The sequence below is a fragment of the Elaeis guineensis genome, chromosome 12 (genome assembly GCF_000442705.2).
Source record: "Elaeis guineensis isolate ETL-2024a chromosome 12, EG11, whole genome shotgun sequence".
Lineage (NCBI taxonomy): Eukaryota > Viridiplantae > Streptophyta > Magnoliopsida > Arecales > Arecaceae > Elaeis > Elaeis guineensis.
The window spans coordinates 27,457,779-27,471,925 of record NC_026004.2 but is presented as its reverse complement, the minus strand read 5'-3'; the positions used below and the strand labels follow the sequence as shown (position 1 = coordinate 27,471,925).

At 36.4% G+C, this 14,147-nt stretch overlaps 1 protein-coding gene and 1 pseudogene across 2 annotated transcripts in view; one reads left to right on the top strand and one right to left on the bottom strand.

Moving 5' to 3' along the window:
* Positions 1 to 671: 671 nt before the first annotated feature.
* The window catches only part of LOC105054597 (lysophospholipid acyltransferase 1), a 32,481-nt gene continuing 19,005 nt past the window's right edge, over positions 672 to 14,147 (bottom strand). For both annotated transcript variants that reach the window (XM_010936141.4, XM_073247049.1), the window contains exons 2-8: positions 7,657 to 7,712; positions 4,809 to 5,029; positions 4,303 to 4,711; positions 3,396 to 3,481; positions 2,610 to 2,673; positions 2,392 to 2,510; positions 672 to 1,024 (exon numbers count right to left, since the gene is read on the bottom strand). In XM_010936141.4, coding sequence (XP_010934443.1) covers positions 884 to 1,024; positions 2,392 to 2,510; positions 2,610 to 2,673; positions 3,396 to 3,481; positions 4,303 to 4,711; positions 4,809 to 5,029; positions 7,657 to 7,712 — 1,096 coding nt within the window. In that variant the 3' untranslated portion in view covers positions 672 to 883. The remainder of the gene's footprint in view (positions 1,025 to 2,391; positions 2,511 to 2,609; positions 2,674 to 3,395; positions 3,482 to 4,302; positions 4,712 to 4,808; positions 5,030 to 7,656; positions 7,713 to 14,147) is intronic.
* LOC140852903 (uncharacterized) lies at positions 10,621 to 13,003 on the top strand (annotated as a pseudogene).

Below are 14,147 nucleotides of genomic sequence, written 5' to 3'. Positions count from 1 at the left end.
CATTTTGAGCTTACTGTTGATCGAATCTTGAGGCATCAAATTTCAACAATTTTCACCTCGACTCGATATTCGGCCTCCACCTTACTCTTAAAGCTTCCTGTATGATCTTGCCCCCATGTCCTGGGGTACTCATGGATTGGCAAGCATGAGAGTCAAGCCAAACTGCTCGATCTCAATCCGAGTCTCGTGCTCGATCCACCTCCACCCGAAGCTCTATCTTGCACTGGACTCCTACTGACATCTTCCATGATAAACGGCTCCCTGCACAAGAGAGCATCCACCTTGATTGCATCTGTCTTCTCTACCTTCAATCTTGATCACCACCGCCGCAACCCACACCTGTATCATCTGACTCTGATACCACTTGTTGTAATATTACTTACTCTGACACCACCACCGCCGGCCTCTGCCAACTCCTTTCCAGACTTCTTTCGTATGTATCTTCACTGTCTGAACTCCGTTTGAACTATTCTTATACTCGTAAGACTCTGTTCGTCGTCCTAAACCTCGTTTTAAGCTTACTGCGGACCGAATCTTGAGGCACCAGATTCCAACAAATAGCTTATACCACATTTGACAACTTCAGATTGCATATATGCATGCCATCTCAGAGGTCACACGAGCAAGTTGGCCAGACATTCACAGAAAACATGTCACAGAACCAGCAAATATGACCAAATAGGTTTATCCATCACTTCACTAAGTTTATAAGCTTGAACAACTGCAGGGATGCATGGAAGCATGCTATACTCAAATCAACATGAAGATCACTTCGTAATTCAGAGAAAATGAAAGACTATGAAAGAGAAAAAGCCTATGATTAGAGGCTGCAATATTCTTTCACCTCTTTCCAGCAAAGTTGGAAGGGCATATGATTTTTGCCTCACTGGCTTTTCTGAGTTTTAGGCCTAACAGGTTTGGCTGGTTTGATTATATGACCCAGTAGGATCAACACGATAGGAACAATGGTTCCAACAAAATATACGCTCCTGTAGGCAGCAACGGTTTCTTTCATGCTTAGTACCTGAAAGAAGATCAAAGGCATCAGATGCATATGGTCTGCCTTTTTGATACAAGCAGTGCAATATGAGAAATGACCTCGAAAAATATGCTCATCATTCGATCAAGAGAAATAAACATTCCAGCTTCTGATGAGGTTTAGATCCAGAGCCAAAGTACAGAGCTTAGTTTCTATTTTGCTAACTTGGGTCAACTTTAACCAAAAAAACATAAGATCAAGTTTTGGCAACTTTGGTTTTGACTACTTTCAGCAGTTTTGGATGAGGGGGAAAAAAACAAAGATGTCAATAAAATTATAAATAATATAAAATAAAATAATGAACAAACTAATCTAGGCATGTTTTTCAATAATGTATTACTATGGTGATTCCGCTCTACAATAATTGAAATTTTATTTTTATATCAAGATCTATTGTTAGAAACATGTTTAAAAAGTAAAATATTTCTTTTTCTAATGACATGCTAACAGATGACAATCTAAATGCATATGAGATATGAGTTTTAGATAGCTAAACCTACATAAATAAAAAGCTCACCTTCCTCTAACCTTTTCTGAATTTGATGTTGCAATGCTCCAATATTTTCTCAATATTCAGAAAATGTAAGTTTAGTTTAAAGAAAATGCGTCGTAACATCTAAAGAAATAATAAATGCAGAGAAATTTAGCTACCTCATAAGCCCACTGAACTCACCTCATAAGTTAGATTCAGTGCCTCAGTTGGGAACACATTCCAAGCAAGACCACATTGTTTTTATTTCTGGAGTTTATAGAGGAACTCTGTAGCATGGGACTGATCAATTTTATAACTCAGCTACATTAAACTGAAATTTTGGGGAAGTTCTGGTTACTCAAAAAGCTATTGACGGCTTCCTCCACATGGAGTACCAACTTGTGTTTAATCTAGTTCTGTTGGACAGCTGTTAAGTCTCCCCTAGCAGAGAACTTCTATGTTCTTTTTTGTTCTGTTGTATCCATTTTTCATTACTTTAAAAAAGTTTGGCTGGTTTTCCCTCCTTTCTAGAAATAAAAAATAAAAGAAAAACACATACAAACTCTATATCATGGACCTGGAACAATTTATATACTAGACTACAATGTAAATATTTGTTTTTTCTCGTTCTTCTTCTTTTTTGTGTGTGTGGACATACTCAAGCATGTGTCATGGAAACAGTTTGTAAATGGGCACCCGTAACTGGCGCGAAAATGTGCCAAAGAAAAGCAAATGGCACTGCATAACCAAGCAGATCAATAAAACTTCAAAATAATAAATAAAAAGTAGAGCAGCTCTGTAAAGTAAATTTCAGCTACCATATGAAAAATTGATTTCCATAGAATAAACATATAGAAATGCCAATAAGATGCTAACTGACCAAGAAGCCAATGCAGGAATAGTTAAGAACAAGTAGCGTGTATGCAAAATTGGCAAATGCCATCATCTTTCTAAGCAAAGCGTTCTTGGGGGAGATAGCTTGCTGCCATCTGTAGATTACTACTCAAACATAAGAAAGAAAATACATCACCAAAGGAGATAGAAGGTTCAAAAATCATACATAAAGGCAGGTAGAATAGCTAAGTTCAAGATAAATACCTCGTGAACCAGCGATCATCAATGCCGATTGAACAAAAAATATCATGTATCCAGGATACAAGCCCTATTACCATACAGGTAATTAGATGATTGAGTAACTTACTGATATCCAAGAAAATTATACTTTATACCATTTGGGACATGATATGTGAATGAGCATGAAGCACAGAAGCTCTTCAAGACATTTTCTTTTTTTTTTTTTCTAGCTTCTCTCAAGTTCCAAATGACAATAGTAAAATAGATCAACAAGGACAAGTACAGATCAGGTAGCTCAAAAAATTGTGACTAGCTTAGCAAGGAGAAAGCTTCTCATAGTACCCATAGATAGAATAGATAGGGGACGAAAAGTATTTAAACATCATACATCTCTACTAGCAGGAATGCATAGTGACCATGTGACAATTAGACACAATCTCACTGTGTTGTATTGTATGAAATTTTTCAGATTTTACAACAATAATCTCATTTACACCAGAAAAATTTCTGCATAGTGCACTAATGATGGACCAGATTCATGTTTACACCTAGATTAAAATATTTAACAGTCAAGCACAATATACAATCAAACAATATTTTCTATGTTATAAATATATAAAGAACATCTAAGGGCATTATTGGTCCTTTATAAGGCTTAAATTTGCACAAAGAACATTCCAGTAAAACAAATGTAAAACTAGATAACCCACACATTATTCATATAGTGCAATTTTTAAAAGAAAAACACTTTTCCACTGAAATGAACACATCGAGATATCTCTAGCAGTGGAAAGATAACTCTATACTCACATGCCAAACAGCGCTAACAGTCTGTGTAGCCAGTAACTGAAGGAATCCAGGTTTTTTCCCTTTCTGAATGAGCCTTTCATATACATCTAAAATAAAAATGACATCTCAGATTACATGTTCATTCAGATAATCATCTAACCATTATGAACTTTTACATGGTGCAAACTTAAAAAGGCAAGTTATGAGAGGAGAAAAAGGATTAGAATTTAGAACAGATATTGGTATCAACATATTAGTAATTGGCATTAAAATATAAGACAGTCACAAAGCAAATAAACGAGCAGGCTCGCATTCATTATTCACCAATTGGATGAAAAAGGTGTTCATATACTTAAGGGCTTCCATTTATAAATTCCACTGCCATAATTGCGTTAAACCAGACCAACAAACACTCAGCAACATGATAAACAAGCGAAAAATCCAGTGTACGTACAAAATTTTCTGATGTTATTGGTCTATGCAAGTCCTTGAAACCATAATTAGAAACATCCTAGTATTTGGCTTCATTAATTGTTCATACAGAAGTTCACCAAAAGCTAACATTTCAGTGCAAAAGCCAACATTTCAGGACTCAACTATCAAATTAACCTGTTTCATTTAACACCATCCAAGATTGAAGCTATGCAATAAATCACATTGGCTTGCATGGATGCATTTTGACACACGCTTGTGCAAATAATTTGATCTTTCACATGAATACTTGCATGCACAGGCAACAATCAGCAAAAGGTGGATGATATCGAGATATATATAACTGCCATAGAACAATTGAACTTTCATGGAAAACACCTTCAAACTCAAATTTGCGCAACTTCACACAAGGCTTTCATTTCCTCATTCAATGTGAGGGCAGGAAATCTAATAAGCACATGCAATAATACAGGCAAGATACAGAACATAAACTTACAGTAACGTAGCCAGGTGCTGACTTGTATGTTCCACACAAGTGGTAGCTGAACTGCACTAGTGGCAAGCTCCCCACCGAGAATATCAACATTTTTTGCACGGTCCCACTGAGGTTTAGAATGTGAAGAGTCTGACCACCCAGTGAAACCAAGACCAGAAATGATGATCGAAGCCTCTGAGATCGACCAAATAAAATAGTATTTCCAACGGGCAGTCAATCCAGACATGTATTGGTATCTCAGCCGTTGCCAAAAACCCCACTCATAATATATGGGCTCACTGAACCGAGAAAGTGGATATTGTGGTACCAAGTACAAGTATAGTCCCATACATACTGCAGCTTGAACTAGAGCACGCAATGTAGCACCATATGGTGATGGCAATGATCTGTCATTCGAATGCGCCCAAATCTGGAACAAGTAATGATAAAAGTTAAATAAATTAATCCTGCAGGGAAACACATAAGTCTACATCCACAGGCATACAGGAATGACATCCTGCACTTACCCCTTTAGCTTCTGTCCATTCAAGATAATCCTTTATTTCATATACTGGTCCCGCAAAGTGACTGCCACAGCAAAGACAGTAACCAATATATTCAATTATAGAGGGGCAATGAATTAATCGATATTTTTTCTGCGCATCACGCAGTCCTTCTTCTTTTAGTAGCCCATCGCCGTAATTTATTGCACATGAAACGACTTTAAGAGTCAATACCATCAAAGCTCCTACAATATGAAAATATGAAAGCAATTAGTGACTATTAAGCTGGATATACATGAAATAATTAGGGTCTTCTAGTTAGCAAAGACATGTATCAGATAGATAGCAGCTACAATGGGTTCGTTGAAGGACATATCTCTTGGGATATAGTGGATTTTCAGGGGAAATTATTCAAGAGATGCATCTTCAGACACATACATCTTTTGGTTGCATCTTTTTATAGAGGGGTGGAATCCTTTTCGGAGAGATGTGAAATGGTATACCTCCCCTTCATATTATTGCTCATTGAATTACATAATAGGGGTTTGCAAGATGCCAAGAGGTAAGAACCTTCAACATAAAACAAGAGAACAAGAGATCTCTTATTCTTGAGAGTGAAAACCCTCTCAAAAGTGTTCTCTTTAATGTTTAAATCCATGGAAAGGAAGAGGAATTTCTAAAATTTCTCTTACTTGCAATCCCAATTTCAGTTTTTTGATGTCCCTGCATTCATGCTAAGGCCAATTCAGCTTCTTCCTTCAGCTAACTTATCGAAGTGCAGCTTGAGACAATCATGGTCTGGTTAATTGTCCTTGGAATTTGCAACTGGGGAACAGTTTGCATAGGGTCAAGGTGAATCTACTCTAACAAGAGCGTACAACCCAATGCGAATCAAAATGGGAAGCTTTGAACCTTTCTTTTACATAACTATGCAGCAAATTAGATCACTTTTACATACCTGGATTATTTTAGGAGCAAGCAAACATGACTTTTCGACTACTTACCATGACTAGCTTTAGAAAAGATGAAATTGAACGGTGTATTTTAGCCAGGAATGTGTTGGAACTAACACAAAGTAGAAAAGTCATTTGAGAAAGAATGCTCAAAATCATACAAGACATTGCACATGATGCAAGTCAGTTTTCTTTGTATCTAGTAATAGAACTATTCACAAAACCAAAGATAAGGAACAGAAATTTGAACTTGGAAGTATAGTTGTGTGAAGTTTAAGAATTTTCTACTAAATGAAAATTTCAGGAGTTAGGATGACACACAGATAGTATCATTGATCATTCTTATTTTATTTGTAATGGAAAGATAGTATAGCAAAATCTATCATATTTCTACACCATTGATAAAATTATGTATCAGGCGCTCATACAGTGAGAATAATCAAAGCAGAGTATGGACTAACTGCATGCAGATAGCAGCCCAAGCATTGTATTATTTACCGATTTATGGATCATCCTGCTGAGATCATTAATTATTACAAGCTGACTGATGATCAAGATTATTTACTTAATACAATATACAGAAAGTTGGATCACTAAGAATGAGAAAGAGATCATGATAAGTTGTTCAGCTTAAGGTTGCTGGTAGGGTATTCTGGGGCACTCTGTTGACCATACTCAGCCTTCTTATTTTTGGTCCATATGTATCTTTCCTTCCTTTCACACCTAATAAATCAGAATAGAGATGTACTCTTTGCATTAGTGATCATGGAAAACTATAAGCAATCTGTTCCCAAGGTAACACTAAATTCATCTAAAATGTTACTATATTAAAACCTTAAGCAATAAAAACACTGGACAGTCGAGGAGCTGCTTTATATCAAAATGAATAGTGATTACAACAGATACAAAGTATGATTTCCTTAAGGAAAACAATGTCTCAAGATAACTAGATTTGAGTTCATGCTACAATAACTCAAAAGCTAGAGCCTTGGAATTCCAACGCAGAGCTTATCTGCAAGACCAGGTCCATGATAGATAGGGATCTAAAATAATTTCAAATATGTATACATTATACAATATAAATTTAGTTATATTTCTATGCTGAAAATTGGGAAGGGGGCAAAAATCTATACTTCTAAAAACGATCATGTACCATATCTGCGGTGATTCCTCAGGCCCAAATAATGTTCAGAAGAGTTAAGAAAAACAAAAGAGAGACTGGGAAGATGGAATATAAACCTGCAAGCAACAAACAGTGCTGCACATGAAATGAGCTGACCCTACACACATCTGTGACTGATCCAAATTGAGCTAAATTTGACTGGTAGGAGCAGCAGGGTTAACTTATTCCAAAGGTCTGATTAGAATGTCTCAGTTTTATGACTTACCATTCTCAGTCATCACACATTTTTTAATATGGTTAGCATCCAAATTTGAAAACTCATAAGAAGATGGAGCGTTTTCACTATAGAATGAACAATTCAGGATGGACACAAATCTAAAAAGTATTAAGTGTCAGGCTTAAACATTAGGTGTTAACAGCTCCAGAAGCCAAAGTTGGATCAATCCAGCTAATATAACCCATTATAAGCTTTCCATGGATAGTGATTGTCTGGATGCCCAAAGGCATCTACACAACCCAAAGAAAGGATATGCCATTCATATACAGAATCATCTTGGCAGAATTAAGAAAATAGTAAAGATGAATTAGGTTTAACATGTACACCACAAATAGATTTAGGACTCCAAGATCTATGGCATTAAATAGCTTGTAACTTTGCCTGATAAAATTAACTATCTACACATAGTATATGTCAGTTACCTGCATGCTTCAAGTATAGCTAGAAATAAATGAGCAAATTTTCTTTTCAAAGCTAATCCACTGCAATACAAAATGATACTTTAAACAAGTTTACTACCTGTTGCATCAATGCCTCCTTCCTTCCATGCATCCCCACTCATGTAGTACACATGGCTACACAGAATATCAGAAAGAAGATACGTGATTAAACAAATCACCTATGGAAAAAAAACTATTAACTGTGAGCGCAGGTGGCAACTTCGAAAAAAAAATGGTAAACATATAAACAAAAGATTATTATCATTATTCACGCAGGAAATATGCATATGAGTGATCTAAGGTGTCTGGGCTCTGTAAGAGCCTGGACAGCCAAGTCACTTAGCAGTGGTTTTGCCAACACTGGGGTTTGTTTGGGCAAAGATCTTTGGCTTATAGGGCAAAGCTAGCTGTGGAATATATGGTCAAATAAGGATACAGGCCATGTCAAAGCTTACCAAGAGGTGAGAACTACCATGGCCTGACCAGATAGACACCCATCGTTAAAACATATAAAAAATATTTATAATGTTTATATATATGAATGTGACCGAGGATCCAGAAAGCCAACCCAAATAGTTGGAAAAGTTATATTTCTGGCTATGCTTAAATATGTATTATCTCTTTCATTTATTTTCTCTCTTAGCTCTAATCACCAGAGATGAGCAAGATTTTGCTCCTCCCTACCCTCCTTTCCCATCTCTCTTTTTCACTGCATCCTTCCCTTGCCTTCTTGCACTTCAAAGCACCAACACCACCACTTTTTGAAATCCTAACAGCCTCATTTCTCTCTTTCTATGTATATCTCTATCTCTTTGCCAAAATCATTGCATTTACCTGCCCCTTCCAACAACATCACCATAAAGAAAGCCCTTAATACCATTGTCTCTACACAACCCTTCCAACAACATCACCACCTGCATCCTTGCCACCACCTAAATGCTCTACCACCCATCAAAACATATGCTACCCTCTCCCTCCATCTACCTCCCTTGCCAACTAGAAAAGGTAATTAGGGTTTAGTGCTAGCACCAGACCTAAGGGTTAAATAGCAGGAAAATTTACACTTGAGTCAAGGATGGACAGGCATAAACCAGAATGTTAGGCCTTGGAACCTGCTGCAACCTGACCCAAATCAGCCTAGTCCAGGTTAATATTAACATACACATCAAGCATATTGTCATGTTCCATGGGTGTAACTCTTGATTTTGGATTTCCTTGCCAACATGAATTCACTAAAAAAATTTGATCCTTCACTTTTTTAGTGTCAAAGCTTCAAATTGGTTGATATTTCACCAGTGCTAAAACTCCAAAGAACTACAGTAGGAAATCTGGTCAACATGGAAGATAATCATCATTAGTCTAAATCAAAAAAATAAAACACGCAACAAGATAACCTCTGTCAAGAATGCTAGCTGTGACCTATCACCAAAAGGTTAGAGGATAGGTTCTAAATTCTATTTGGTGTTTGGTGCATACCAGGGTTCGCCGTACCGGGCCGAACCGCTCGGTACGGGGCGTACCGAACCGGATCGACGGCCAGCCAATCTGGTTTAGCCGTTTTTTTCGAAAAGCACTCCGAACCGCACCGAACCACGTGGTTCGGTGCGATTCGGCTCCATACCGCCCAAAATCGAACGGTATGGACTGGTACGGTTCGGTTCGGTGTTGAACCAAATCGTACCGACACCCCACGTGAACAAAGAGGGGGGAGTGGGGCCTGGGCTGTCTTTTAGTGACAGCCCAGGTGGGTTGTCTCTCTGAGAGGCTCGAGAGCTCTCAAAGAACTCCCAAGGCATCTCAAACTCAACGAGACGCTGAAAAAATAAGAAAAAAATTCGTCAAATTGCAGCACTGGTTTGAGGAGATGCTGATTTTTTATCGAAAGTAAGGTAATGTGTTATTCTTTTAGTAAATATTTTATTTTTTATGTTTTTATTGTTAAAAAAAAGATAAGAACGAAGAAGTATGAAAATAAGAGAAAATCATGTCAAAATTTTATGATTTTGGTATGATTTGATCATATGTGATAGATCCTTAGAAGATCTACATGATGACACTAAAATCGTTAATTTTTATTAATTATATTTTTTTTAAATATTTATATATATTTATTCATAAAAAAATTATTAAAAAAATAAATTCTAAAAAATAAAAAATCAGAGTTTCAGAATCATATTTAGAATGATTCAAGCTACTTAAATCTAACCTCAATTTTTTTAAAATATTTAAAATTAAAAAATATTTTTATAATTATTTAAATAATAAAAAAATATTATCAAATAAAAAATATGTAAAAATAGTGTTATATTTTAGTTAATTCAAAAATATTATTTGAAGCATATAACATATTTTTTTTGAATTTATAAGTTTTACAATTATTATTGAATTTTTTTTGAATATATATATATAATTTTTTTAATAATTATTAAACTATCGTGTTTTGTTATACTTGCAGATATTTATAAAAAAAAATTCAGAGCATGACGTTCATTGACTTTAATTAATAATATATTTTTTAATATATATTTATTCATAAAAAAATTATTAAAAAAATTAAAAAAATAAAAAATCAGAGTTTTTTTAAAAATTAAGAATCATATTTAGAATGATTCAAGCAATTGAAATATTTGAATCAAACCTCAAATTTTTTTAAAATTTTTGAAATTAAAAATATTTTTATAATTATTTAAATAATAAAAAATATATAAAATTAGTGTTATATTACAGTTAATTCAAAAATATTATTTGAAGCATATAACATATTTTTTGAATTTATAAATTTTTAATTTATATGTAATATTTTTTAATAATTATTAAACTATCGTGTTTGGTTATACTTGCAGAAATGAATAAGAAGAAAGATTCAAAGCATGACATTGGTTGGGATCATGGTGAGATACTCTCGGCTTGGCATCATTGGAGATGCAAATGGTGCAACACAGAGTTCAAAAAAGGAGGGGTGACTAGGTTGAAGCAACATCTGACTGGTGGTTATCCTGATGTGTTCATGTGTCAGAAATGCCCGTAAGAGGTCCGACAGTTAATGAAAAAGTATTTTGCTGATTCGAAAGCAGTGAAGGAAAGGGCAAAGCAGAAAAGGATGGAAGTGGATCGTCGAGCTGCAGAGCCACCTTCTTATCACTCTAGAGAGTCAGAAGAGGCTTCCGCTCTAGATGATGAGGAGGCAAAGATTGAGGATGTCATTCAGGTGAGTTTGACTGATCAGTACCGACAGGAGGAGATGACCCAGTATAGAGAGCGATTTGGACCATCATGCTATGAATCGGGATCTGGATCAGTGATCGGTGGGGGAGAATTCGAGTTCAGGAGGACTACCTCAGTCAGAGAGTCCGGTGGTAGAGGGAGCAGACACAGTATGTCATCTTTGTTGGGAGCTTTTGATAGTAGGAAGAGGTCCTCCAGAGATATTCCAGCAAGAACCACCATCCATGATTTGGATCGACATGCTTTGCCCAATAAGAATTCAAAGCAACAGAGGATTGATACTATGATGAAAAAGGATAAGAAGAAGGATATGTGGCGAGCTATTGGATCATGATTTCATTTCAGTAATATTCCAGCAAATGCAGCAGCCAATCCTTACTATAGATCTGTCATTTCAGCCATAGAGACTGTCGGCTAGGGTGTAGATCCGCCAGAACCTAAGGATATTTATAGTCGGCTTCTTGACAGTAACGAGGATCTACAGAGATGAATTGCTTGTTACAAGAATAAATGACCTACATACGGACTGACAGTGATGTGTGATGGTTGGATCGATCCTACTAAACAGAGCATCATTAATTTTTTGACATACTGTGATGAAAAAATATTTTTTCACAAATCAATTGATGCTTCAGATAAGATGCATAATGCCACATATATCCTTAGTCTGATGGAGGAGATGATTGATTCAGTAGGTGAGCAATATATCATGCAGGTCATCACAGATAATGGACCATAATATAAGGCTGCCAGAGCAGCGACCGCAGATATATTGGATCCCATGTGCTGCACATTACATATCAATAATGAGCAGCATAGATAGATATATAATTTTACTTAATAATATCATAAAATTTGATATGTAATTTTGCTTTTGCAGCTGAATGATGGATTCATTTTGGAATGTCCACAGAATATTTGAGAGGTGTGGCTGTCCGTATTCTTTCTCAGACAGTCTCTGCTAATGGCTGTGAGTGTAATTGATCGACTTTCGTCCTTATCCACAGTAAAAAAAAAAATCGTCTGACACAAAAATACCTCAATGATCTTGTATATATTCACTATAATCTGAGATTGAGACTAAAATATATTCAAAAGGAAGTACAACTGAAGTACACTGATCCGACACTAGATGATTATGCTGACGAGGATGATGATCCGATCATCGGATGGCTTGTAGGTCAGCAGCAGGAGCCAGAGCTTGATGAGTCGGGATCCCCTCCATGACCAGCCAGTGTGGTAGCTAGGGAGATCAGGATGGATCTAAGGCAATGGGCAGAAAGAAATATTTCACATAAGGTTTCAGCTGATCAGCCACAGTCTGAGGGGATACAGGAGACTCATTCATCACATAACTCGATGTCCGATACATCCTCGCAGAGGTTCAAGCAACAGATGTTTAGACGAGGTCGGCAGTTAACAAAAAAACATCCATCCTCCCAATTACAAAAAACTCAGTCACAAAAAGGCACAAGGGAAAAAAAAAAGATAGTTGCATGTGCACCACTCTCGAGAGTACAGGAGCAATCTGGCTCAGATTCGGAGATCAGAGAGAGTGATGATGATACTGGTAGTAGTAGTCATAGATCTAATGATCAAGGAGAAACTAGAAGATAAGAGACCACTGTTTATGAGACACAACCGCAGGATGATATTCGATTCACCAGTGAGTCCCAGTTTATACATGCCACACAAGATAGTGACCATGGTAGACGAGTCGGTAGAGATCGTGGGGAGCCGATTTCATATAGACGACGGGCTCCTAGAGATCTCCAGCACACGATACAGCTGCAGATGATCTTGCACGTGGAGTAAGGTCCATGAATGTATCTAGATCATCCTCGCATTATGGATCCTATTATCCGCAGCTACCTTATGATCTATATGGATATAGTGCATCCGAGGCATCATCTTTTAGTGATTACTATTCCATGCAGCTTGGAGCATCTTACGGATCAGATTTTACTATCAGTATATTCGGATGGGCTCCTCCATAGCCATACCATCATCTTGAGAATACTTCTCAGAGTGAGAGTTTAAGTGAGAGATCTGAGATGTCTTACAATCCAGAGAGGATGCCTTATGGGATGAATATTCAAGAGTACAGTGCATCTTGATTAGAGGATTGGACTGATGTTCCTCCAGATTATGCTAATGATCTAGATATCTACGAGCATCACAAATACTCGACAAGAAATTAGATGTAGAGCAGATCTTGAGGTTAGTATATCATTCTTTGTGCTTTGTACTTTAAAAATTTAGATACATTTTAATGCATATTTATATATATTTTTTTAAGTTTAGAATGATATAGTTATAATATAATGTAAATAAATATATATTTGAAATTTTGGATCAAGAGTCTCTATACCGCTACCAAACTCAAAAATTAAATCCAAATATGTCAATAATATGCAATATAATGTAATTTTGGGATTGTATTTATGAATTAATAACTTAAACATCCAAAAAAAATGAAACAAAAAAAAAATTTGTACCAATATCGAACCGATACGTCGAAGCGTACCATGTGTCGGTACCAGTATCGTACCTATCCACCACTAGTACGGGATCCGGTACCGATACAGCAGACCTTGATGCATACTAATAAGGAGGCTCTGAAATCCACATCTATTCAGCTGATCGGCAATAAACCATCAAGATTCAGCAACTAGGTGGAGTTCTTTGATAAGCTATACACAACATTCTACAGCACTTTCAGGAATGTTATATAGGCTTCAACCTCTTTTGGCCACATGTCAACCTCTGCACGTTCGGGAATGTTATACAAGCTTCCCTCTCCCTCATGCAATTCCAATTCTCTCTTCACCACATTTGAAATCAGCAAAATAGTCAGCAGACAAGTGCCTTAGTTTCAAGCTGGAGCATGAGAACAACAACATAGTCAGCAGACAATTGCCTTAGTTTCAAGCTGGAGCAACCATGTATTTTGTGTTTCAAAGCTTCTAGCACTTGTTACGCTGACAAAGCCATCAGAACCTTCTGTTCATGTTTTCAATTCAAGGGAAGCTTTTAAATTCCAACTTCACCATTACAACCATCTCTATGGTTTAAAGAGACTGTGAGAGAGAAAAGAGCAAGAGCGGACAATAATGATAAAGAAAGATCTCACAAAAATGGAGGAGGCCTCCAATTCTCATGAGCAAGACCCCGAATTAAAAAAATGATTAAACTACAATTTCTATGAATCTTTGGCATCTTATATTACATTAGATAATTCATGCTAATACAAAGTAAGGCACCATCTCCGATATTCACAAACAAAAGACCCCCTAAACAAACAAATCCTCTTTCGTTTCCAATCACCATGTCGCAATATAGGCA